The 27,184-nt window shown below is 45.8% G+C and overlaps 2 protein-coding genes across 13 annotated transcripts in view; one reads left to right on the plus strand and one right to left on the minus strand.

Annotated features, from left to right (window-relative positions):
• RNASE1 (ribonuclease A family member 1, pancreatic) overlaps nucleotides 1-27,184 on the plus strand; it is a 143,851-nt gene that overhangs the window by 37,728 nt on the left and 78,939 nt on the right. Inside the window, exon 4 of one of the 12 annotated variants that reach the window (XR_016217984.1) lies at nucleotides 6,935-10,614. The exons of the other annotated variants lie outside the window; for them this stretch is intronic. The gene's annotated coding sequence lies outside the window, so the exon portion shown is untranslated. Of the gene's footprint in view, nucleotides 1-6,934; nucleotides 10,615-27,184 lie in introns of those variants that run through there. 12 annotated transcript variants of the gene reach the window in all.
• Nucleotides 13,158-13,640, minus strand: RAF2 (ribonuclease 2B). Its single transcript, XM_089309998.1, has one exon. The coding sequence runs from the start codon at nucleotides 13,638-13,640 to the stop codon at nucleotides 13,158-13,160; it is 483 nt and encodes a 160-aa protein (XP_089166124.1).

Consider the following 27,184-nt stretch of genomic DNA (forward strand, 5'->3'; position numbering starts at 1 on the left):
TCTGTGTAACCACTTCAAGAATTTTAGCCCCCTGCTGGGACAGGGAAGGGCAGACTCTATGAGCACCTGCTGTGCCACTCAGGACGCTGCGGGGCTGGGCCGGGGTCTTTCCCAGGGCGTCCAGCGGGCAGTGCATCACTGGCGGCTCCCTCTTCCTCCACTACCAGCACCTTCTCACTTCCCGGTCTGCTGGCCATCAGGGCGTTTTCCTGAGCAGGTTGGGTAAGGGGGACTGCGGGGTAGTGTGAGGATGCCGTTTTGTTTGTTTTTAAGATCTCTCTCCGTATTTCTGAGTAGGCAATATCTGCTTCTGGTGAAATAATTCAGAGGGTGGGAGGCGGTGGAGACAGAATGGCGGGCCACCGCCGTCCTCTCATCCTCCCTCTGGCTGTCCAGAACCTGCCCCGTTACTCTTTCTTTTTTTGAATCCTTTCACAGAGGGTGCGGACGCAAGCATAGAATTCATCTGCTCACTCCCTTGTGCTGAGATGATGGATCTGCAATCTTAAGGCCGGCCTCACAGAACAGCTGGTCCACAAAAATCATTGTTTTGGTATAAACTGTCACATACCAGTAGAGGAATAGTTCAGTTTTCTCCTGGTAATGCATGTGTTATTCTGTCAAGCTGTGGTCCTTAAATACTGAGGGAGAGGCAAAGCAATTATTTTTATGTCTTAGACAGTCATTGGGAAGGACAAAGTAAGGCAGTTTCATGTTCACACTGAGGAGAATTCTAAAGCAAATTGCAAGTTATTGTTTTGTAAAAAGCAGCAGTGCTGGAGGACCCCTGGGTTTTTCCTGACCTACAGCTTTGGGTTGAGAAGCTCCTTGCGAAACTTCAAGTCCTCCTTAGAGGCATCCATCGTATGTTCATAGGAGTAGACTCCTGAGAGGAGGAGCAGTTCCAGAAATTCCTCCCCGCATGTCCACTCAGCACCTCAGATCTGCAGCCAGCATAGGCGAAGGTGGTTCAGCTGGGGAGTGACAGAGAAATGCTGGGATCGGGTGTGGATGCACCGGGCACCCCCTTAGGGCTTCTCTTCTCCACAACCTCATTAGCAACTGGAGGGAAAAACTTCACAGAGAGAAAGGAAGGCGAGGGAAATGGATGCCTGGTAAGGGAGAAGCCAGGACCGGATGAGCTGAATGGCAAGGAAGGGAGTGAAAGATAAATATGAGGGGAGTGGAGAATGTCTGAATGTTGGCAGAGCCTGCAGTGCACGCTGAACCAGAAAGACCTCTGAAGAATGAAGAAGGGAGTTCCATGTAAGAAGTTTATTCAGGAAATTATGTATAGGATCCCTGACTGGGATGGGAGGGTGATGCGGTCAGAATCCGAAGCAAGGTATTTCCTGCCCAGGGCGGCAGGTGGGGGTAAGGTCTCACGCATTCGCAGCCTAAGAGGGAGACAGGCTGGGAGCCTGTGTTACTCCATTCCTTTGTGTATGACTTAGGAGCTGTCTGCTTGGGCAGCCGGCCGTCTTTTTGGCCTAATTGGATAGACTTGTGATAGCACTTACATTTTCATGACCGGGGAGCAGCTTCTGCTGGATTAGCAAGCAGGTGGTCAGCATCCTGCTGAGGTAGGGGAAGAGGTGCACATGGAAGAATAGGGTCAAGATGGTGTTACCATAAGAGCGTGAATGGACATTTGGACGCAGCGTGTCCTGTGTGTGCCCGCTGGCTGAAGTATTATTAATTGAATGACCACAGTGTGTCAGTGGTGCCTAGGGCTGAAGTTTTGTTTCCTAACTTTGAAGAAGGTAAAAATGCCCGGGCCCATTACCCTCTGCCCCAAGAGAACCTTCCCTGACCTCTCAGGCCCAGGAAACTATTCTCAGAGCGACTTTCCTCCTTGTCATGGTCCTTGTCCTGTGTGTATTTATATATTTATTTTGTTATTATTTTATGCGTGCATATGTTCCCTGCTGGGCTGTCAGCTCCATTAGATCAGAAATCTGCCTTTGTTTACTGGTGTTCATAGTGTTTGCATACGTAAACACTCAAAACTGCTCATTGAAGGAATGAATGAGTCAGTGGATAGAATGCCTGCTGCATGCTTACTGTTGTATCTGTGAGTTCTGCATAATCTAATGCTTTTGTTGATTCCAAGAGGAAGCCAAGATCATCTTCATTTTAAAAACACAAAAACATCTCTGAGAGATGAAATCACTTGTCCAAATGCATATATTTAAGGAACAAACTGGGATTTAATTGTAGCTTCCTTATCCTTTATGCTGTGGCTCCCAGAGAAACATAATAATTATAAGGACAATATTCTTTTTTCTTTTGTATTTTTTTTTTTTTTTTGACAGGCAGAGTGGACAGTGAGAGAGAGAGACAGAGAGAAAGGTCTTCCTTTGCCGTTGGTTCACCCTCCAATGGCCGCCGCGGCCGGCGCGCAGCGGCCGGCGCACCCCGCCAATCCGATGGCAGGAGCCAGGAGCCAGGTGCTTTTCCTGGTCTCCCATGGGGTGCAGGGCCCAAGGACCTGGGCCATCCTCCACTGCACTCCCGGGCCACAGCAGAGAGCTGGCCTGGAAGAGGGGCAACCGGGACAGAATCCGGCGCCCCGACCGGGACTAGAACCCGGTGTGCCGGCGCCGCTAGGCGGAGGATTAGCCTAGTGAGCCGCGGCGCCGGCCTAAGGACAATATTCTTTAAACACTTTATATATTCTGTATTACCTTTGTTGATAACCACTTTTAGATTAAAATTTTTGCATAATTTACATATAAATACAATACTTACATTATTTATAGCAAAATGGGACCTGAATTAGTGAACAGCAGTTTAAAAGGGATGTAGTATGCGGTTTTGGGTGTCAGAAAGATTGGAGAGAGGCCAGCGCTGTTGCATAATGGGTAAAGCTGCCATCTGTGCCCATAGGGCATGCCAGGGCCACAGGTGGAGGCTTTACCTCTATACACAGTGGCAGTCCCAGTATCAGTTCTTTTTTTTTTTTTAAGGTTTTATTTATTTATTTGAGAGATAGAATTACAGACAGTGAGAGGGAGACAGAGAGAAAGGTCTTCCTTCCATTGGTTCACTCCCCAGGTGGCCACAATGGCCGGAGCTGCGCTGATCCAAAGCCAGGAGCAGGCGCTTCTTCCTGGTCTCCCACATGAATGAAGGGGCCCAGGCACTTGGGCCATCTTCTACTGCTATCCCAGGCCATAGCAGAGAGCTGGATTGGAAGTGGAGCAGCCGGAACTAGAACCAGCGCCCATATCGGATGCCGGCTCTGTAGGCGGAGGATTAACCTACTTCGCCATGGCTCTGGCCTCACTGGTATCTGTTCTTAATCAGATTTGGAGAGTAGTAGAGAGACAGACATTACTCAAATTGTACATTGGCTCTATGTTTGCTGCCTAATCACATGGTCACAAATAACACAAGCCATACAGTACATGAAAGAATAAAACAAGAGGAGGTGACCTAGTTGAGGGCTTCAGAGAAGTCCTTGCTGTACTGGAAATAAAGGCTTGTGGAGCTCCAGTGAGCTGCTCACATTGCCAAGTTGATCTCCCTGCAGGTCTGCCTGACTCTATACCCCAATCCAATTCCTCGTGGCCATAGGGCTACTTCATGGCAGCCAAGGTCCTTCCTCATCCCACATGCTTCTCTAGAAGTTCCTGAGCATCTAGACATTGAGCAAAGTCATGGCCTGTCGCTCCCCCTCTTCATGGAGGAACGACACTAAACCTGCCTAGGTTTCCTATCCGAGTCACGGCACCATTATGTCGCTCCCCGTCTTCGTGGAGGAACGACACTAAACCCTGCCTAGGCTTCATATCCGAGTCATGGCACCATTATGTCGCTCCCCCTCTTCGTGGAGGAACGACACAGGACCCTGCGCTGTTCTTCTGTCTGCTCGGCCCTTCCCGGGTTTGCTGCTGGTTCTTCCCAGGTTGGCTACCGTCCCTTCCACCTCCGTGGAAGGGCGGTTCCCCCTGACACTTTCCCCACTTCCGCGGGGGAGCGGCACACCGCCGGCCGGCTCTCTCAGGGGCTGCTCAGGTGTTCCCCTTAGATGTTCCTGGTGCATGTTGTCTCTCTCCTCCTTTATAGTCCTCTTCCACCAATCCCAACTCTGCTACCCACACGCCGAGTACGCTGCTCTCCTCCAATCAGGAGCAGGTCCTACAGTTTATTGGTTGAACTGGAGGCAGCTGTGTAGAAGCTGTTTCCTCCTCTCCCAGCGCCATATTGTGGGAGAGCAGATGCATAGAATAAGTCTTAATTCCAGTAACTTAGTCTAGTCCGAGTTGCTTCCAGTTGCTCCCCACAATGGCCAATGTTCTTCCAGCCATATTTTTATTTATTTATTATTTATTTTTATTTTTATTTTTATTGACAGGCAGAGTGGACAGTGAGAGAGAGAGAGAGAAAGGTCTTCCTTTTGCCATTGGTTCACCCTCCAATGGCCCTGCGGCTGTTGCGCTGCGGCCGGCGCACCGCGCTGATCCGAAGCCAGGAGCCAGGTATTTATCCTGGTCTCCCGTGGGGTGCAGGGCCCAAGCACTTGGGCCATCCTCCCTTGCACTCCCTGGCCACAGCAGAGAGCTGGCCTGGAAGAGGGGCAACCGGGACAGAATCCGGCGCCCCGACTGGGACTAGAACCCGGTGTGCCGGTGCCGCAAGGTGGAGGATTAGCCTCGTGAGCCACGGCGCAGGCCCGTATTTGTTTTTTTGAACCACAAATGTAGGAAGTGTGACTAAATTTTGTAAGGTCCCTCAGAAATTGTCAAAGGCAAAACATCAGCCCAGAGTTCACTGGGTCCACAAAAGGGTTTTTCAGGTACAGAATAGGTCTGATGGGGTGCTAGGGAACCAGAGTATTTTATTTATTTATTTATTTGGACAGGTAGAGATATAGACAGTGAGAGAAAGGTCTTCCTTCCATTAGTTCACTCCCCAAATGGCTGCCATGGCCGACACTGTGCCAATCCGAAGCCAGAAGCCAGGTGCTTCTTCCTGGTCTCTCATGTGGGTGCATCCTCCACTGCCCTCCCCCCCCCCCCACCCCCAGGCCACAGCAGAGAGCTGGACTGGAAGAAGAGCAACTGGAACTAGAACCCGGTGCCCATATGGGATGCTGGTGCTGCAGGCAGAGGATTAACCAAGTGAGCCACAGCGCCGGCCGTCTCTTATGTGTTCTTGTACCTGAAATAGTTGTGACATCCATGTCAGCTTCCTCAGACTAGATACCCTTCCAAGTGTTGTTAAGGAGATTCAGAGTAGTAACACAGAGAGCATACAGGCTTCCATTATAGAGACAAACACCAGGCTTGCCAGCACTGCCCTGGAGGAGAGCAGTAGGGTGTCTGGCCAGGTACTTCATGCACTGAGGCCTGATGGTTCAAGGGGCTGCTGCACCACAGGGTCTGAAACTTTTCTCCTGATTCTTTTTTTTTTGGACAGATAGAGTTAGTGAGAGAGAGAGAAAAAAAGGTCTTCCTTCCATTGGTTCACCCCCCAAATGGCCACTTACAGCTGGCGCTGCACCAATCCGAAGCCAGGAGCCAGGTGCTTCTTCCTGGTCTCCGACACGGGTGCAGGGCCCAAGCACTTGGGCCATCCTCCACTGCACTCCCGGGCCACAGCAGAGAGCTGGCCTGGAAGAGGAGCTACTGGGACTAGAACCCGGCGCCCATATGGGATGCTGGCGCTGCAGGCAGAGGATTAGCCAAGTGAGCCATGGCGCCGGCCCCTCTCCTGATTCTTGAACTTGCCAAAGCACTTTTAAGTCACAGGCAAAAAAAAAAAAAAAAAAAAAAAGAACAAAACAAAAAAACACAGAGTATGAATAAGCAATCAGGCTTCAAGTTGTGAGCACCTACTGTGTGCTGCCAGCTCTCCATCAAGAAGGTGGCTGGATGTGCGGGGCGAGATGTCTGTAGCACTCTCTGCCTCTCCTCTGCCAAGAGGTCAGCTCTATCCCACGTCACTGCAGGCTTAACATTGTATTTCACAGCTTTGTCGCTTGAACTTGCTATCAGCAGGGGCCTTGCCCTCACATCCACAGATGCATTGTTCATGCAAGTGGCAAACTTGAATTCAAACATCAGGAGAGACAATCCAGAGAAAAGATGAAGATGTTCTTCTTGCATTTTCCAGATGCTATAATTATTTAGTTTTTTTTTTTGGTATCCTCTTATGGTCTATATGTATACAGATATATTATACACATTCATAAGCGTAGTGCCATGGATATAGATGGGTATGTTTATATCCTCCCTGGCCCCACAGTAGAACTGTACACAGCTCTCTCCACCATTATCCCATTCCCACTGACAGTGTGATCTGGGCATATTTCATGCCATTAGCAAGAATGTACCTCATTCCATCTAATGACTGCGTGGTATTCCATTGTAAGAATGGATATGTAGTGCTGGTGCCACGGCTCACTTGGCTAATCCTCCGCCTGCGGTGCTGGCACCTGGGTTCTAGTCCTGGTTGGGGTGCTGGATTCTGTCCCGGTTGCTCTTCTTCCAGTCCAGCTCTCTGTTGTGGCCCGGGAAGGCAGTGGAGGATGGCCCAGGTCCTTGGGCCCTGCACCCGCATGGGAGACCGGGAGGAAGCACCTGGCTTCTGGCTTTGGATTGGTGCAGTGTGCCAGCTGTAGCGGCCATTTGGGGACTGAATCAATGGAAGGAAGACCTTTCTCTCTGTCTCTGTCTCTCTCTCACTGTCTAACTCTGCCTGTCCAAAAAAAAAAAAAAAATGGATATGTAGTTATGTTCCTTTGGAGGGACCTTTCTGGGCAGCTCTGCAGTGTCACATTCTCACCTGTCCAGAATCTTCATCATATTGCTTTGTCTTGTTTTCCATTGATCACTGGGAAAACAACTTTATATGTTTAGTACTTATCTCTGGGAGAATATGATGTCATGAGAGCAGAAATCTATGCTTGTTCACTTTGTATCATCAGCACCTTAAATCCTGCCTGGACCACAAAATGTGTACAACAGGTGCATACTAGATGAACGAAGGAACAACCAAGAGAAGGGAGAAGAGGGTTCGGGACAGGTGAGTAACTGATCAAACATTTTCTGAAGAGAGGTTGGCCCCTGGCTGTGAGAAGGCACATGCTCTGGTGATTGAAGTGACATTTCTTTTTTTTTTTTCTTCAAGATTTATGATTTATTTATTTTAAAGACAGAGTTACAGAGAGAGGTAGATACAGAGAGAGGTCTTCCATCTGCTGGTTCACTACCCAAATGCCCGCGATGGCCAGAGTGAGCTGATTCGAAGCCAGGAGCCAGGAGCCAGGAGCTTCTTCTGGGTCTCCCACGCAGCTGCAGAGGTCTAAGCACTTGGGCCATCCTCCACTGCTTTCCCAGGCCATAGTAGAGAGCTGGATTGGAAGTGGAGCAGCTGGGACTCAAACTGGCACCCATATGTGATGCTGGCTGCAGGCCAGGGTTTTAACCCACTGTCCACAGCGCCGGCCCTGAAATGGCATTTCTTCATTGGACAAGTGATTCCTGCTTTTCTACCTCCAGCCTCTGTCTTTTATGTCCGTGTAAAGGACATTCTTCTTCTTCTTCCTTTTTTTTTTTTTTTTTTAAAGATTTTATTTATTTACTTGACAGGTAGAGTTACAGACAGTGAGAGGGACAGACAGAGAGAAAGGTCTTCCTTCCATTGGTTCACTCCCCAGATGGCCATAACGGCCGGAGCTGTGCTGATCCGAAGCCAGGAGCCAGGAGCTTCTCCTGGTCTCCCATGGGGTGCAGGGGCCCAAGCACATGTGCCATCCTCCACTGCTATCCCAGGCCACAGCAGAGAGCTGGACTGGAAGAGGAGCAAGCGGGATTAGAACTGGTGCCCATTTGGGAGGCCAGCGCCACAGACGGAGGATTAACCTAATGCTCCAGGACAGACATTCTTATTCCATGCCTTAGTTTACCTCAAACCGGGGGGTCCTGTTGAGCTCTGCAATTTTCCAAGTACGCACGCATTTACAATACCCCAGTCAGCAGACAAATCTGGAGGTGCAGAAACATTTCCGGCATCCCCAGAGCAGAGGCTGAAACGTGACTGCTGTTGTAGTCTAACAAGAGCAATGCTTCAGTCACCCTGGAGTGCTTCTGGAATGGAATCACCATCTCTGAGGGCCAGGGCTCTCTGGGCCAAAGTCAGGGGGCAGAATCGACGATGCTGCACCTCTGTTCCCTTCCGAGTTAGGCACTCCCAAAGGACCTGCCCTGTCAAAAGAGTACTCATCCGAGTGCTGCACCTGTGCAGAACAGGAAGTTTAACAAGGACGGGGGAGGGACTGCGTAGTAGGAAATGGTCCTCTCCACCCCGGTTTCTAGACTAGGACACTGGAACTTGATCCTTAAGTGGTATCCTACACCTGCCAGTAAAATTACTCCACGTATATTTTATAACATCTCTAACATCTTGTCATTGTAAATGTAACAAGTTTATTGTGATTATAAGGCTGACCTGATCAGTACTTTTAAAGCAAAGCTAAAATGCACAGCTGGCCTAAATAACTCCTGAGCAGACAAAATCAACTAGGCCTCAAAAACAGCCTTGCTATTTTAAGTTTTTGCTGGTCTTAAGCAGCCAGTGAAAGTGAAACTTAGCTTGGGTCCATTCTGGTAAGAGGCTGTGTTAGAAGCACACACAACCTCAGTCAATCCAGAGTAGCCAGCTTGTGTGTGATAGGATTGCATGCCTAGAAGCTTTTTGCTAAGGCAGTTTGTAACCGCAACCCATCACATACTCTATTTCACTTCCACATTTTCTCAATAACTACTTGTCTTTGATGTTTTGTCCTTGGAATACTAAATTTCTTTAGTGTTTGGTGCTTCCCAATTCATGAATTGATTTTTATAAAATAATTCTTTTTCTTTTCTCCTTTTCTATTTTTTTTTCTTTTTTGACAGGCAGAGTGGACAGTGAGAGAGACAGAGAGAAAGGTCTTCCTTTGCCGTTGGTTCACCCTCCAATGGCCGCTGCGGCCGGCGCACCGCGCTGATCCGATGGCAGGAGCCAGGAGCCAGGTGCTTTTCCTGGTCTCTCATGGGGTGCAGGGCCCAAGCACTTGGGCCATCCTCCACTGCACTCCCTGGCCACAGCAGAGAGCTGGCCTGGAAGAGGGGCAACCAGGACAGAATCCGGCGCCCCAACCGGGACTAGAACCCGGTGTGCCGGCGCCGCAAGGTGGAGGATTAGCCTAGTGAGCCGCGGCGCCGGCTCTATTTTTTTTTCTTGACAGGCAGAGTGGACAGTGAGAGAGAGAGAGAGACAGAGAGACAGGTCTTCCTTTGCCGTTGGTTCACCCCCCAAATGGCCACTGTGGCCGGTGCGCTGTGGCTGGCACACCTTGCTGATCCGAAGCCAGGAGCCAGGTGCTTCTCCCGGTCTCCCATGCGGGTGCAGGGCCCAAGGACTTGGGCCATCCTCCACTGCACTCCCAGGCCACAGCAGAGAGCTGGACTGGAAGCGGAGCAACCGGGACAGAATCCGGCGCCCCGACAGGGACTAGAACTAGAACTAGAACTGGTGCCAGCGCCGCAGGCGGAGGATTAGCCTATTGAGCCATGGCGCCGGCCATTCTTTTCTGTTTTTAAAGATTTATTTATTTACTTGAAAGTCAGAGTTACCCAGGGAGAGAAGGAGAGGCAGAGAGAGAGGGAGAGGTCTTCCATCTGCTGGTTCACTCCCCAGATGGCTGTAATGGCTGGAGCTGCGCCGATCCGAAGCTGGGAGCCAGGAGCTTCTTCAGGGTCTCCCATGGGGGTACAGGGGCCCAAGAACTTGGACCATCTTCTACCACTTTCCCAGGCCACTAGCAGAGAGCTGGCTTGGAAGTGGAGCAGTGGGGTCTTGAACCAGCGCCCGTATGGGATGCTGGCATTACAGGCCAAGGCTTTAACCCACTACGCCACAGCACTACCTCTCTTCTTTTATTAAAGACTGAGAGGGAAGGAAGGAGGGTGGAGGGGGGAGAGGAGAGAGAGAGAAAGAGAGATTGAGATTGAGATTTTCTATCCATGGGTTCACTCTGCAAATATCTGGCTGGGCCAGGTTGAAAATAGGAGCCTGAACTTAATCAAGCTGTCCCAAGTTTGTATCTTCAACCAAACTACTTCAGTCATCACGAGTGTCTCCCAGTGTGAGTATTAAGCAGGAATCTGGAATCAAGAGCAGAACTGGTCATGAACCCAGGCATTCTGAGATTGGATGTGATCATCCCAAGTGGTATCTTACCCACTACATCAGATGCCTGGCCCTATGAATTGCTTCTTATTCAAACTGCTCAACATTTTAAGCTGCCTAATTTTACTTTTTAAGTTTTATGTTTTTAAAGTTTAAGATATGATGCAAATGTAAGTTCCTGCTGAGCCCACTCTTTCATTTTGAAGTCCTGGGTAAATCCCTCTGGCACGTGAAGCTCTACGATTTACATGTTGGGCTCTCTGAGTTTCTTTTATTTATTTATTTTAGGGCCTGTGAATTCTGCCCCCACTCCCTAATGTCTGTATGACCAGCTGCTTCTCATCATTTTATTGCTTAGAGTGAGCCCCTCTTGGACATTGCAGTGTTACTTCTGAGCCACATCCCATGTCTATGCTATACTGCTGTGTATAATTTGTCTCCTGAATGTGAATACATTTTTTTTTTGACAGGTAGAGTGGACAGTGAGAGAAAGAGAGACAGAGAGAAAGGTCTTCCTTTTTCCGTTGCTTCACCCCCCAGATGGCCGCCACGGCCGGTGTGCTGCAGCCGGCGTGCTGCGCCAATCCAAGCCAGGAGCCAGGTGCTTCTCCTGGTCTCCCATGCGGGTGCAGGGCCCAAGAACTTGGGTGATCCTCCACTGCAATCCCGGGCCACAGCAGAGAGCTGGATTGGTAGAGGAGCAACCGGGACAGAATTCGGTGGCCCAACTGGGACTAGAACCTGGTGTGCTGGCGCCGCAGGCGGAGGATTAGCCTAGTGAGCCACGGCGTCTGCCCGTGAATACAATTTTTGTCTCCTTAAAACAATTTTGTATTTTTATTCTTTTTAAAAATATTTTAAAAATTTATTTGAAAGAGTTAGAGAGAGAGAGAGAGAGAGAGAGAGAATCTTCCACCCACTGGTTCACTCCATAAATGGCTGCAATAACCTGAGCTGGGCTGATCTGGAGGAGCCAGGAGCCAGGAGCCAGGAGCTTCTTCTGGGTCTCCCACATGGGTGTGGGGGCCCAAGCATTTGGACCATATTCCATTGCTTTTCCAGGCCATTAGCAGGGAGTTGGATCGGAAATGGAGCAGCCAGGACTTGAACCAGCGCCCATATGGGATGCTGGCACCACAGCCAACCCTGTGTCTTTATTCTTATCACAGCCCACAATGTGGCAGCAGGAGAGTAGGAACACGTCTGCTCATTTGCATCATTACCCCCTTAGCACTGCATCTGGAACACAGAATCTGCTCAATAGACGTCTGGTGATGGATGAAGGGATGGACGAGTGACAGGAGGGTGGATGAGGACATGTGGTAGCGAGGGCTGGGGCAGGTGGGTGACTGATCCCTGATGTCTGGGGACTGAGATGGTGCAGCCCTGAGCGGGAAGGCACACAGCATCTGGAAACTGAGGGGCGGAAGCTGCCCATTTCTTCACAGGACATTGACTTCAGCTTTGCGATACCCGACCTGTCCTTCTGTTACTGCAAGAGAGTTGGAAGTGTGAGTTCATGGCATGTCCTAAAGTCAGTGGATTCTTTAGAGCACAGGGGTTTCCCAAACCCATGTCCTTGTGCAAATCCACAAGCCCATAAGTGGAATGCTAAGGGCAATTCTGGCGAGGGTCAGAAAGCAGGAAAAGCTAGGGAGAGTGGAACAGAGGCATTTCCTAGGTTGTGGAGAGCAACTGGGAGCAACTCGGACTAGACTAAGTTACTGGAATTAAGACTTATTCTATGCATCTGCTCTCCCACAATATGGCGCTGAGAAGGGAGAAACAGCTTCTACACAGCTGCCTCCAGTTCAACCAATAAACTGTAGGACCTGCTCCTGATTGGAGGAGAGCAGCGTACTCGGCGTGTGGGTAGCAGAGTTGGGATTGGTGGAAGAGGACTATAAAGGAGGAGAGAGACAACATGCACCAGGAACATCTAAGGGGAACACCTGAGCAGCCCCTGAGAGAGCCGGCCGGCGGTGTGCCGCTCCCCCGCGGAAGTGGGGAAAGTGTCAGGGGGAACCGCCCTTCCACGGAGGTGGAAGGGTCGGTAGCCAACCCGGGAAGAACCAGCAGCAAACCCGGGGAGGGCCGAGCAGACAGAAGAACAGCGCAGGGTCCTGTGTTGTTCCTCCACGAAGAGGGGGAGCGACATAATGGTGCCGTGACTCGGATATGAAGCCTAGGCAGGGTTTAGTGTCGTTCCTCCATGAAGAGGGGGACCGACACTAGGTGGTGACCAGCATACTGCTGGAAATGCGCACTGTAAAAGCCGTGCCAGTGAGGCCTCAGACAGACACAGAGAACATCTTGTTGGGGACTGGAGCGGAAGTCGTCTTGCATGAAGCTACTTAAAAAAACGGAAAGGTGGAATTAAGCTAAATTTATTTTAGTGCAACACATAAAATTTAGGCTCCCAAGGGTGATCTGATACCACATGGAGTAAGTGGGGAAGAGAAACTTGATGAGGTATCAAGGGTGAGAGATTCAGGAGAAACTGAGTTAGGAGGGTTCCTATTAACATCGGACTCCACGAGGAAGGACTCTGAAGCCCAGTAAGGGCTTGGTTATGAAGAGGGTCCAGAGATGCCCGAGTACAGTTTGCTAAGCACAAGGTCTTTGTCAGTAGGCAGTCATCAGTGGGGCCTGCAGCTTAGCTTCAGGCAGGAGAGGAAGAAGTCTGTGCTGCTTCCTCACGCAGAATCTCATTCTTGCAGCTCACTGTCCCCCAGACTCTTAGTGCGGAGTAATAGAAGTGTCTCTGGGTCAGATTGTGCCTGACATCAGAGTGACACAGAGAGACACATAAGATCTAGATGATTCCACACAGTTTATTGAACAGTCCACAGGCATTTCAGCTCAGCAAAGCTTGAAGGAGGTTGGGGAGTGGTGATGAGGACAGACGGTGCTATCCAGGGTGGCGGGATGGGATTCGGGCTATCGTGGAGTTTGGCAGATGAGGGGTGGCACAGGAACTACACTGTCCCATCTAAGTGAACTGGAACTATTGGGAATACAGGAGAATCGTTCGGAGATTTGTGGGCACAAGCAATTACATAGGATTTATTTTTTGTTAACTTTCTATATGTGCAAAGCCTGTAGTTCTTTGCATTTCTGGTCAGGATACAGTCTGTCAAAGGTACCCGGTGTGAGCTCTGATGGCAATTTGTCCTGGAGCTTCTCAGGCAGCGCATATTTGGGGTGTGAACACAAGTACCCACAGCATCACTGAAAGTTATATTAAGAAAAGTGTTCTTGCCTTTGCAGTGTCCTGTGTAACTGTTTACTACCCGCATTGCACTGCCACATACAATGCTGTTGGCCATTTTTATGTGCTGAATTGCAAACCACTGAGCTGGGGTTAAATTAGGAGGGATGGCCTGGAATGACACAGCTGTTCCTAAGATCCCCAGCAACGGCAAGAGACATAGTTGGAAATTGTTCAGCTTTGAAGCCATGTTTCCCGTAAGAAGAGAGAGAAGTGACCATGCGGATCCTGGCCTAGTTATGACACATTCTTTGTGGCTCATGCTGTAGGCCCCTCTGCTGTCACTCTGGGTCATATATCCAATTCCCTTCCCATCCCCAACGTGTACCACGTCTCCTGGGCACTGACTTCAGCTCACCCTTCCCTCAGTTGCTGCCCTGTGGCTCCCCTCCTTGTCCCAGTAACTTACCCAGTCTCTGTGCAGAAACTCCTGTGAGAACAGACCCAGTGGTTGTCCTGAGGCTCGAGGGCAGCTGCTTCCCCCCACATGGGACTGGATATATGGAGCAGCCTGGGGGTGGGGCTGGCAGAGCAAGCAGGTGTCTGAGTCTTGCCCATGCAGAAACCCACAGATTGGCTTATGTCCCACTTGTGCAATCAGTCTTTTTGTTTGTCAGTTGGCCCCCAACAGACATCCAAATTTGGTAACATCCTGCTTCCCCCCACACAAATGTTCTCCACCTCCTCACCATTCTGGCTGGAAACTTGAGCTATGAATTCGCTTGTGCTCAAAATTCTGCAGATAATAAATCATCTTTGAACACATCTTCAAGGTGATTTTTTCCTGTTCCACTTGCATTTCATTCACTTTGTCCTGCTTAAGTCTGGCCTCCAATATTGCTTCTATTTTTCTGTAAAATCACATGACTGGGAGCGTCCAGAGGAAAATCATTTTGTGAAATCTGCCAGAGGACGGACATGCGGAGTCGAGTGCAGGTCCACCCTGGGCTCAGTTCTCTGTGCTGTTTTCTACCAAGTCATCAGTGTTGGGGTGGCTGTGCTCCTTCCTATTCAGTTTCACTGTGTGATATTACAGAAGAATGAATCTAGATTTACAAAAAAATGACCTTTATGAGTAGTGTGCTGTGCTCCTAGAAGTATGAAAGTCATGAGTGTAGCTGGATACATGAAACCTATGTTATTTCTTGCTCCTCAGAGAAGCAGGGGGAAACAGTTATAGACATGTAATTTTATCTCAGTGTGACAGGGATAATACTACTGTGTGAATATTTGTAAAACAATTTTTACCAATTTGATAGAGTATCTTTTATTTATTTGTTTATTTTTATTTTATTTGAGAGGTTGTGAGCTGGAGAGCAAGAGCGAGAGCGAGAGAGAGAGAGAGAGAGAGAATGCCTCTCAGGGTCTGCATTAACAGGAAGCTGAATTCAGAATCCACAGCTATGTATCAAACTCAGACACCCTGACATGGAACATGTGTGTGTTAACCAGCATCTTAAGCGCTAGGCCAAACACCAGTCCAGTGTATGGACAAGGTTTTGTGAGCACTAAGGATAAAGGAACTTACTTGGGCTGGCTGGACAAGGAGAACTTCCAGAAGAAAGGTCCCCTTGAACTGAACTGGCCATCATAAAAGGTAGACAGGGTTTTCAGGGACTTTAAGGAGTACGTGAGCTGTCCAGTGCAAGGGGATGGTGTGGGGAATTGTATAGAGTGGGGAAGGTCAGTGGGAGGTTGGAGGGTTGAGACTGCGCGCTAAGAGATGGTAAATCTTGGGTCTACCTTCTAGTTTAGGAAACTGGAATTAGACCTTTGAATGGTATACATTTTTCCACACAATTTTCCAACAGGTTAATTGACATTTTACATTTTATATTGCTGTCATCTGCAAATGCAATATTTGACCACCAATATTTTAAGAAAATGTGGATACAACATTGACCTGGGTCAGGATTCAATGTAGAGTTTACGGTGTTCTACAAGTCTTTTTTTTTTTTTTTCATGTATATTGTTTAGAAGTCATTTTTATAAGGGGTGAAGATGTGAAGATAAATTAAACACAAAATATCCCCTCTGTGCACTTGATAGCTATACTCATGTGTCTATAATATGATGCAAAAACATATAATTCAGTCACAGGGGTGTATGTGGCTCAGAAAAATCAGTCCTGAGTGGCATTTATAGTGTCACTTATAATATGTGGTTTGGATGTCAATTTAAGAAGCCCACATGAAATTGACATTCCTGTCTCATCTTACAAAATCGTGTGATGGTGACTGCCACACTGAGACTCCGTCACTGTAGCCTCTCACTTAGAGCTGAGCAGTGGCCACCTCTGTGGCAGGGGACACCAGCTCAGGAGTCTTCCCTGCCTCCACTCCTCCCTCCCCACCCTCATCCTGTCCACTCAGTGAGGCCACCTGTCTGGATCCTGCAGGTATTTGTGTTTATGACCATCAGACTTGCTACAGTGGCCTAAGAAATGGCTCATATCACACTTGCCCTATTCACAAGCGTAGCCTTCCTTTAAAATTCTGTTGAGCATGCCCCCTAAGATTTTTTTTTTCTCCATATGCTTGTTTTCTCTGCATATTTTCATCCCACCTCTCGTGCCTCCACGATTAGCACAAATGATCCAGTTTTACATTTAAGAACTTTGGGAGAAGACCTCTTAATATGAAGCAGGAGCAAATATAAGTCTACTTTAATCAAAATACACGATACATTTGGGTAAAATGTAACTTTGTCATAATTTGCTTTTTTTTTTTTAAGATTTTTTATTTATTTATTTGACAGGTAGAGTTACAGACAGTAGAGAGAGAGAGAGACAGAGAGAAAGGTCTTCCATCTGCTGGTTTACTCCCCAAATGACCGCAATGGCCGAGCTGCGCTGATCCGAAGCCAGGAGCCAGGTGCTTCTCCTGGTCTCCCATGCGGGTGCAGGGGCCCAAGCACTTGGGCCATCCTCAACTTCCTTCCCGGGCCACAGCAGAGAGCTGGACTGGAAGAGGGGCAACCGGGACTAGAACCGGTACCCAATATGGGATGCTGGTGCCTCAGGCGGAGGGTTAACCTAGTGCGCCATAGCGCTGGCCCCATAATTTGCTTTTAACAGACAAAAGCTACACCTTGAAACACAAATGGCCAACAAACACTTGAGAAAATTCTCAGTATTGCTAGTCATCAGGGAAATGCAAATGAAAATTACAATGAGATATTATCTCACTCTAGTTAGAGAGGATATTATAAAAAAAAAAAACAAAAACAAAAACAAAAGTGCTGGCAAGGCTAAAGAGAAAAGGAAACCTTAATAGACTTGGTGGAAAAAAATTTTTTTTTGACAGGCAGAGTGAACAGTGAGAGAGAGAGAGAGACAGAGAGAAAGGTCTTCCTTTTGCCGTTGGTTCACCCTTCATTGGCCACCGCGGCCAGCACGCTGCGGCCGGTGCATCGCGCTGATCCAAAGGCAGGAGCCAGGTGCTTCTCCTGGTCTCCCATGTGGGTGCAGGGCCCAAGGACTTGGGCCATCCTCCACTGCACTCCTGGGCCATAGCAGATAGCTGGCCTGGAAGAGGGGCAACCGCGACAGAATCCGGTGCCCCAACCGGGACTAGAACCTGGTGTGCCGGCACCGGCCGCAAGGCGGAGGATTAGCCTATTGAGCCACGGCACCGGCCTTGGTGGAAATTTAAACTAGGACAGCCACTATGGAAAACAGTATGGAGGCTTTTAAAAAATCTAAAACTAGATCTACCATATGACCCAGCTATCCCACTTCTGGGAATATATCCAAAGGAAATGCAGTCAGCAGACCAACATTCCCATGATTATTGCAGCACCATTTGCAATTGCAAAGATATGGAATCACCCCCACTGTCCATCAGTGGATGAATGGATAAAGAAAATATGGTATACGTACCAAATGTGATATTACTCAGCCATAAAAAGAATGAAATTGTGGCATTTGTAACAAAGTAGATGAAATTAGAGGTCATTATGCTAAGTAAAGTAAGCCAGATATAGAAAAATACGTTATCTCTCATATGTGGAAGTCAGAAATACAAATATATATTTATTTATATAAAGTAAAAAGTAGACATCATATTATTTGGGATGAAGATAGTGATAAATGTTTTCTTCAGTAAATTATACCATTACAAAATAATGCACCGGTGCCGGTGCAGTGGCACAATAGGTTAATCCTCTGCCTGCAGTGCTGGCATCCCATATGGGCACTGGTTCTAGTCCTGGCTGCTCCTCTTCCAATCCAGCCACACCCACATGGGAGACCGGGAATAGGCGCCTGGCTCCTGGCTTTGGATGGGCGCAGCTTCAGCCGTTGTGGCCAATTGGGAGTGAACCAACAGAAGGAAGACCTGTCTCTCCCTCTCACTGTTTGTAACTCTACCTCTCAAATAAATAAATAAATAATCTTTTAAAAAATACACTTTTTCCCTCATTTCATAATGTTTGTATATCCACCCTTGCTTCCTTTGTGAAAAAAATAAAATGTCATTACAAAAAAATGTGAGAAATTCTTACCATTTAATTCAAAATATTTAGTTCCACTTTTAAAAGGTTTTATTTATTTATTTGAAAGGCAGAGTGATGTCGGGGGGTGTGGAGAGAGGGAGAGAGAGATCTTTTAGCTGCTGATTCATTTTCTGCATGGCCCAACAACCAGGTCTGGGCCAGGTCAAAGCCAGGAGCCAGAAACTCCATCCAGGTCTCCTACATGGGCGGCAGGGGCCCGAGCACTTGAACCATCATCCCCTGCCTTCTCAGGTGTATTCGCAGGAAGCTGAATAGGAATGGACCATCTGGAACTTGACTTATGCTCCAATATGGAATGCTGGTGTGGCAAGCACTGCTGCAACACTGGCTCCATAGGTCCATTCTAACAAGAAGAGTATTGGTGAGAGTAAAATGAAGGAATTTGAAAAAGAAAAAAGAAAAAACCAATCCTTTTGGGCTCTTTGTTGTTTTATTACTATGTTTTCCCTTGCAACCTAATGTAGCAGCACATGTGCAGACCTTATTTGCACTTCTACTGAGAGGAATAGCTGAAATTATGTCCTAGAATAGTCATTTTTTAAAATCAATGAACATTGTAAGATATTTTCTGAGGAAAAGACATCTGCATCTATGGTTAAAAACCACTGTGTAGTACACTAGCCTCAGGATTGGTCAACACCTCCCTTAAACAGAGCCTGTGTGCAAAAATAGAATGTGCAACACTTGCCATTTCTTAAGCCCCAGGGTACTTGGGCAATGTCTGCCTTGAACCTGCTGATAGGGAGATGCCAATGGTCAATAATCTCACACATGCAGCTTTCCTCATGCAGAAGCTGTCTCTGAAAGCAACAGTGCACACAATTTACAGGACAGTCACAATCCTAAGGTACAAGTTCTTCAATTAAATGCAGAGAATGGGATAGGATTTAACTCAGTTAGATAGCTTGGCTATCCATCAATTTTGATTTTGGGAAGTTGGTCCTGTGCCTTCCCCATATTTGTTATAGGAACTCCTACATATTTCCCCTGAAGGGCATTGAACAAAAGCAGATCTTGATCCTGAAAGATGAATGGGCTGAGCCTTTCTTTTCTTCAACTGTGAACAAGTTCTGTAGAGCTCAGATGGAAATTTGGAGAGGTGCATCTGGAGAGAGATAAAGCAGAGTGGTTTCCTTAGGAACTGGAAAATGCATTCACGGGTAATGGTCACATAATGACATCTCAGGGTACACAAGAATCCCGCTCGCGTTCTGCAAGGCAGCATCTGTAAAATGATGCGATATAGAGTGCTAGCCCTGGTTCATTCTGCATGAGAGTCTTCATGAATTGGTCAGTTACTCATTCACTTTATGATTGTGTTTTGTAATTTATAAAACAATGACAACATCTACACATATGTTTGTAAAAAAGATAATGTTGCAGCTTGTGTATGTGTGTGAAATATGTAGCATAAAGCATTTAACAGATAAAAATTTATCTCATCAAAGTGTCAGTGTGGTACCCAGGGCTGCTTTGCCCACTCTGTGCTGTGTATGGTGAGCCAGAACATGCCTGTTTGCTTTTCTTACTCCTGAAGTTGAAGCATTACAACTAGGACTCATGGTTTTGTCTCTTTTTAGGTGGATAGCAACTCCTTTTGAGAGGGCCTTTATTTCTCAGGGACCTTTACTCAAACTGAGATAGAAGAAATCACCTTGTAACATACTGCATTTTCTCATGAAATCAGAACAAAGGGGAATAAATTATTACAAGAATTACATCTTCCATCAGTTTGATGGTGAATCTGAAGAAGCAAATAATTAGAGTACCTTTCATAATGATGAGAACATAATACCTGCATTTAGCTTCTCATTTCTACAGAATTTTATGAATATGGCCACATCATTGCCCCTGAGCTTCAGGTTTTCATGTTCTCCTGGGATCCATAATCTTTCCATGAAAATATTTTTCAAGGTAGTGTTTTCTAAGTTAAAGCTCTAGGTAAAATTGCATACAAAATTATGTAATGTGTTTCATAGACAAGAATTGAGACAACTGATGTTAGAGCATTCACAGAAGTGTTCTGTATTTTTTTTTATTGTGAGTGAATGATTAACACATAAGTTTATAATTTTATGTACTTTATTGCTTCTATCAAGCACACATTAAAATTCTTTGCAGATCCACAAACATAGTAAGTCTGATGGTGGAGCACCTTGGATCCTGAGCATAGGTGAAAGTCTATAACATCTCTAAAAAATGAGTGAGAGTGTTACTTACAGGATATTATTGTAGTGAGACTTCATAAAAATGCCTTGAATGAAATAGGTACACCTATGTAGAGTTGTGTTCCTTCTTTATTTCAAAGCTCAATAGAAACTTACAATACATATAAATCAGGAAAGGGTGGCTACAGCCCTGTGCACATTCCTTGCCTCCCTACCCACATGGCTGTGTGCCTTGAGAGCCCCAGAGCTGGTCTCACCAGGCTTTCATCCGGTTTCTATCACAGGAAGGTTGTTCCTAGGTCAGACTTGTTAAGGAGCAGGTAGCAATCAACTCTGAGTGCACAAACTATCAAACCCATCAGCGGAAGACCTTCTTCTTCCAAGTACAAAGGCCTAACCCTTGACCACTGTTGATGGAACTGAGGAGTCTGGGGAAGAGGTGTCCCAAGTTCTGGGTGTACAAAAAGACATTTCTTCTTGTCCAAGAGGTGACTAGGAAAAGGGTCCACATCTGAGCCATGTTTCATGACCCCTGTTCTCAGTATCTTTCCCCAGTTCTTCCCCTCCATCCTGCACTGTTGCTGTAGGAGATTCCCAGGAATCTGTCATTTTTCTCTCTTCTGTATCTGCATACATCCCTTCAGGATTGTATCTAGTCTCTCAGATGTAAACACTACCAGTTTTCTAACAATGCTCAAGTCTTCGGCCCAGCTATTTCTCCAGGACCCTGAACTTCTACAACTTTGTCCTCCACATCTCCTCTTGGATATCTAGTAGGTGCATATATCAGACTTAACATGTCCTCAGTGGAGATAGTGATTATTACTCATAATCTTCTCTGCATATTTCTCATCTCAGTTGAAGCTAACTCCATCATGTCTAATTCTTTAATGGCCTCCCTTTCTCTTTCATCACACACCCAACCTGTCAGGGAAGTCTGTTGTTTCTACCTTCATAACACATGCAGAATCCGACCATTTGTCACTGTCTCCACGGCTATACATGGTCTCACTGGGTAATGGGAGAAGTGTTGTCACTAGATTTTCTGCTCGCACCTTTGACACCTCCACAGCAGCTATAGTGGTCCTTTTAAAATATAATTCAGATCATGCAACTCTGCTAAATATCTCCAGTGCTTCTTCATTTCACTTTGGGTAAAATTTAAAGCAATTTAAATGCTCATGTGTCTACATGATCTTCCAAAGCCAGCTGCTTTTCAGGACAAATCCCTCATTCTTCTTCCCATTCACTCTTCCTTAGTTCCCTGGCCCTTTTGCTATCCCTTGAAGACACCAGGTGTGTCCCTATCTAGGGGCCACCCCAGTCCCACTCCTACCCCCTATGCACATGACTCGCTGCCTCTCTCTAGATCCTTGCCTGAAAGTAATTTTTTCAATGAGATGTGTTTGGACTGCTTTACTTTAAGGTGCTACCCCCGTGTGAATGAATACATTTCACTACAGAAATTTACAATCCAAAATTTGCTATATCTCCTTTCTGTTGAAGCCTTGTCCTTCTAAGCACTTGGTGTTTCTTATTTTGTAAGAAGTCGAATGCACAGTTCAACAGTTAAACCATTGTTATGTCTCAATAAACAGCTTATCAGAACTCAGATGATGAAAACAGGACTCAATTCCTCTCTGTTTCCATGCTTCTTTGTCCTCGTGCACAACTCCACCCTCAGACAAATGTTGCTCATGTATTTGTGAGAGGGCAGCAGTAACTGCGACCTCACACCTGCCTTCATCTGCAGTTTTCAAGAAATATCAAAATGCACAACTCAAAACCAACTATGTGGTCTGAGAAATTACTACAACCTGAGGCAGGCTGGAGTGTTGGATTTCCAGAGACAACTAGAATACAATTTCTATAAAAGACTGTCCTATCCCCAAAGAACAAATGCACCCCATCTTGCTGTCATTGGATCATCCTCGACTGAGTCACAATCTTCTCATGTTATCTACCTTCACATCTGCTGTCCTTCCCTGCAGGTACCAGGACTAGTTCCTGAGGGAATGGAGATGTATCTTGGCTAACCTTGTGTCCCATCTCCCAGCCACACTCTAACACTGGGGAGGCTTCTGTCAATGTGCACCTGTGATACTTGTAGACCGTGCTCTATGACAGCTGTTCTTCTATGCAGCTGTGTGAGCTGTCTATTCTCTCTTGAGTAGCAAAACTCCAGTTACCATAGGCCTTCTAGGACTCATTCCCAAGTCACACATCCTACTCTTCTGATCTGTATTTCTAAATATAATATGGCAGTTCAGTATTTTTAATGTTGCTGTTCTTTTTCAGTAAGAAGATAAACTGTTTTAGATCCAGTTTTTTGTAGCTGACTTTTCATTTTCTTGTTGTAAGACACACACACTGAGGGAGATTTTCTATCTAATGGCTCACTTCCCAAAATGTCCACAATAGTCAGGACTGGGCCAGGTCAAAGCCAGGCATTGGGAACTCTATCCAGTTCTCCCCTGTGTGGCAGGGACCCATGTACTTGAATTATCATCTGCTACCTTAAAAGGTGTGTGCTAGCCGGAATCTGGGTCTGAGGTTGAGTACTGGAGACTTGAACCAGCTCCGGGTATGAGTATCTTGAGTGCTTGGCAAAATGTCCTCCCAAGGCCCATAGTGTTTCTGTTTTACCTTCCCTAGTTCCACACATTGCTCATATTACTTATTTTAGTATCCACTTGGCTTCTGTGGTTATTTGGATTTCTGATGTGTGCAGACCAAAACTTAGAAACTCTTCAGAATGTCCCCCAAGATTTCCATATTATCTCACAAATAAATCAGTTCTCCCCTTTCCCCCTCCAATAAAGCAAAAACAACAACTAAATAATGATGATTTGACCTTGGGCAGCCCTGAAATGCAAAGGTGGCTCAGCATCTGCAAATGAATAAACATCATATATCACATCAACAGAATGAAGAACAAGAACCATATGATCATCTTATAAATGCAGGGAACGTGTTTGGTAAGATTCAACACCCCTCCATGATAAAAATCCTCCACAAATTAGGTGTAGAAGGAACATTCCTCAAAGTTATAATATCTCACAAACTAACAACCAATATCATATCACGCTGAATGGGGAAACACTGAAAGTATTTCCTCTCAGATCTAGAACAAGTCCATTTTACCACTCTTATTCAATATAGTACTGGAAGTTTTAGCGAGAGCAATTAAAGAGGAGAAAGAAATAAAGGGCATCAGAATTGGAAAAGAGGAAGTCAAATTATCCATGTTTGCAGATGACATGATGTTGTACATGGGAAAACATAAATACTCCACCAAAAACTGTTAGAATTGATAAACCAGTTCAATAAAGTTGCAGGTTACAAAACATACAAAAAATAAAGTAGCTTTTTTGTATGCTAATGATGAATTCACAGAAAGAGAAATCAAGAAAGAAATTCCATTCATAAAAGTGACAAAATAAATTTTTAGGAATAAATTTAACCAATGAAATGAAAGATCTCTACAATGAAAATGATCAAACATTGATAAAAGAAGTCATCAAGGACACAAAAAATAGAAAGATATTTCTTGCTCATGGATCAGAAGAATCAATATCATTAAAATGTCTATATTAGCTAAAACAATTTACAGATTCAATGCAATCCCTATCAAAATATCAGTGGCATTCTTTACAGAGATAGGAAAAAAAATCCTGAAATTCATATGGAATCACAAAAGACCCAGAATAACCAAAGTGATCCTGAGCAAGAAAAAACAAGCTAGAGGCATCACAGTATCTGATTTCAAAGCATACTGCAAGGTTATAGTAATTAAAACAGCTTGATACTGGCATAAAAACTGATAGATTGATCAATGGGGATCGATCAAATAGCCCAGAAATTAATCCACAAACATATAGCCAACTGATTTTAGACAGAAATGTCCAGCTCATATAGTGGAGTAAGGATAATCTCTTCAACAGATGGTGCTGGCAAAACTGGATGTTTATATGTTGAAGAATAAAATAAGATCCATACCTCTCATCATATACAAAAATCAACTCGGGATGGATCAGAGACCTCAGACTATGAAGCTGATGGAAAAAAAATAGGGAAAACTCCCAAGACATTGGTGTAGGGGAGGACTTCCTGGACAAGACCCTCACAGCACAGGCAACAAAAGCAAAACTAAACAAATGGGACTACATCAAACTCAGAAGCTTTTGTACAGCAAAGGAAATGATCAATAGGGTGAAGAGACATCCAACAGAATGAGAAAAGATATTTGCAAACCACCTATCTGACAATGGATTAATATTCCGAATATATCAGCAACTTGAAAAACTGAACAACAATAAAAAAAAATCTGTTTGAGAGATGGGCAAAGGACTTCAATAGACAGTTCTTAAAAAAAGAAATACAAATAGCCAACAAATATATGAAAAACTGATCAACATCACTAGGCATCAGAGAAATGTAAATCAAAACCACAATGAGATATCACCTCACCCCTGTCAGAATGACTAAAATGTAAAACGTGGAGAGTTACAAATGCTGGCTAGGATGTGGACAAAGGGGAACACTTATACACTGTTGGTGGGAATGTAAATTAGTGCAGCCCCTGTGGAAAACAGTGTGAGCAGAGTGGAGATTTCTTAAAAAACTGTAAATAGACTTGCCATATGATCCAGCAATCCCTCTACTAGGTAAATACCTAGAAGACTTCAGCACAATGTATCAAAGAGATACCTGCAAAATCATGTTTACAGCAGCACTGTTCACAATAGCCCAAACATGGAATCAACCAAGGTGTCCATCATCAGATGGCTGGATAAAGAAAATTTGGTATGTATACACAATGGAATATTATTCAGCTACAAAAAATAATGAATTCTACCACTTATAGCAAAGTGGATGCAACCAGAAGACATAATGTTGAGTGAAATAAGCCAGACCCAGAAAGACAAATTCTACATGTTCTCTCTTATACATGGAAGCTAAAATTAAAAAACAAAAAAACAAAAAAGAAAGGTAAAAGAAAAAAATGTCTGTGTATCAGTATTGCAGCAAATATAGTTTTAATGAGCAATGGGATGGGAGAGGGAGGAAGAAGTGGGATGGTTTGAGGGTTGTAGGGCAGGTATGAGGGCAAGAACTGCTACAATCCAAAAGTTGTATTTATGAAATTTATATTTATTAAATAAAAGCTTTCTATAAAACATTTTTTAAAAAACCACTAATTCTATAGGAAAAAGCTGATACTGGCACTGTTGTGCTTCTCCAGTCAGCTTGAAGGTCACATAGCCCATGTAGCCTTACCCTGGTCTTATGGGTCTGGGCCACACCTGGGAGCTGTTTACCTAGTTGACAATTACAAGACCTCACAACAGAAAGTGGAGGTGGGGGAAATGTGCCTGGAGCTTCTGCCGCCTGCCAGCAGTCAGATCATGTGTGGCTCCCAGTATGCTGTCCCCCAACCAGTGTCTTTCCCGGGAGGCATGGTGTGCCATGCTCTTTTAACCACATGCATGGGCTAGGCAGGCAGTCTCCCAGCCAGGCCCAGGATCACCCACTATTTCCACAGCTTTTCTGTGTCTTTTTTGGTATTTGACATTTTTTTCAAAGATTTGTTTATTTATTTGAAAGAGTTACACAGAGAGAGGAGGAGAAGCTGAGAGAGAGAGAGAGAGAAAGAGAGAGAGAGAGAGATTTTCCCTCTGCTGATTCACACTGCAGAGAGGTCTTCCATCTGCTGGTTCACTCCACAATTGGCCAAATGGCCAGTGATGCACCAATCCGAAGCCAGGAGCCAGGAGCTTCTTCCTGGTCTCCCATGTGGATGTAGGGGCTGAAGGAGTTGGGCCATCTTCTACTGCTCTTCAGTTCATAGCAGAGAGCTGAATTATAAGTAGAGTAGCCAGGACTTGAACTGGCACCCATATGGGATGCTGGCACTGCAGGCTGTGGCTTTACCTGCTATGCCACAGTGCTGGGCCCTGAAAATTTTTTTTTTTTTTAAGAAATAAAAAAGGGGAGACTTCTTCTGTTTTTAAATAGACCTTTTTTAAAGAAAAGTTTTAAGTTAATAGAAAAATTGAACAGAAAGTACAAGGGCTCCCATAAACACCCTGTATCCCTCTTCCACACAACAGCCTTCCCAATTGTCTACACCTCACCTCCCACTGCCAGACTGGTACATTGATTACAGCTGATGAACTTCCATTCACAAACCATTATCTCCTGAAGTCCATAGTTTACATTAGGGTCACTTGTATTGTGCATTCTATGGGTTTGGCAATATAATGGCATGTATTCACCATTATAGTATCACACAGAATGATTTCACTGCCCTAAAATTCCTCTGTGCTCCTCCTATTTACCTCTCCCTCCCTCCCAACTTCTGGCAACCACTGATCTATTTATTGTCTCTATAATCTTGCATTTTCCATAATGTCATAGAGTAGGGATTACACAGGAGGTAGATTTTTTGTGGTTGGCTTCTTTCACTCAGTAATATGCATTTAAGGTTCTTCCATTATTTTTTTCATGGCTTGATATCTCATTTCTTTTTAGTGCTGAATAGTATATCATTGACTGTATCTTATTTAATTTATCCATTCAATTCTGAAGGACATCTTAGTGGCAATTATGAATAAAGCTGCTGTAAATATTCATATGCAGGTGCCAGCACAGTGGCACAGCAGGTTAACACCCTGGCTTGAAGTGCTGGCATCCCATATGGGTGCTGATTCGAGACCTGGCTGCTCCACTTCCTATCCAACTCTTTGCTATGGCCTAGGAAAGCAGTGGAAGATGGCCCAAGTCCTTAGGCCCTTGCACCCATATGGGAGACCCAGAAGAACCTCCTGGCTCCTGGCTTCGGATCGGTGCAGCTCTGGCTGTTACGGCCAATTAGGAAGTGAACTGAGCTGGCGCCGCGGCTCACTAGACCAATCCTCCGCCTGCAGCACCGGCACCCCAGGTTCTAGTCCCGGTTGGGGCACTGGATTCTGTCCTGGTTGCTCCTCTTCCTGTCCAGCTCTGTGCGGTGGCCCAGGAAGGCAGTGGAAGATGGCCCAGGTCTTTGGGC

Source organism: Oryctolagus cuniculus, chromosome 12 (assembly GCF_051225735.1).
Source record: "Oryctolagus cuniculus isolate XC-2025 breed Fujian yellow rabbit chromosome 12, ASM5122573v1, whole genome shotgun sequence".
Classification (NCBI taxonomy): Eukaryota; Metazoa; Chordata; class Mammalia; order Lagomorpha; family Leporidae; genus Oryctolagus; species Oryctolagus cuniculus.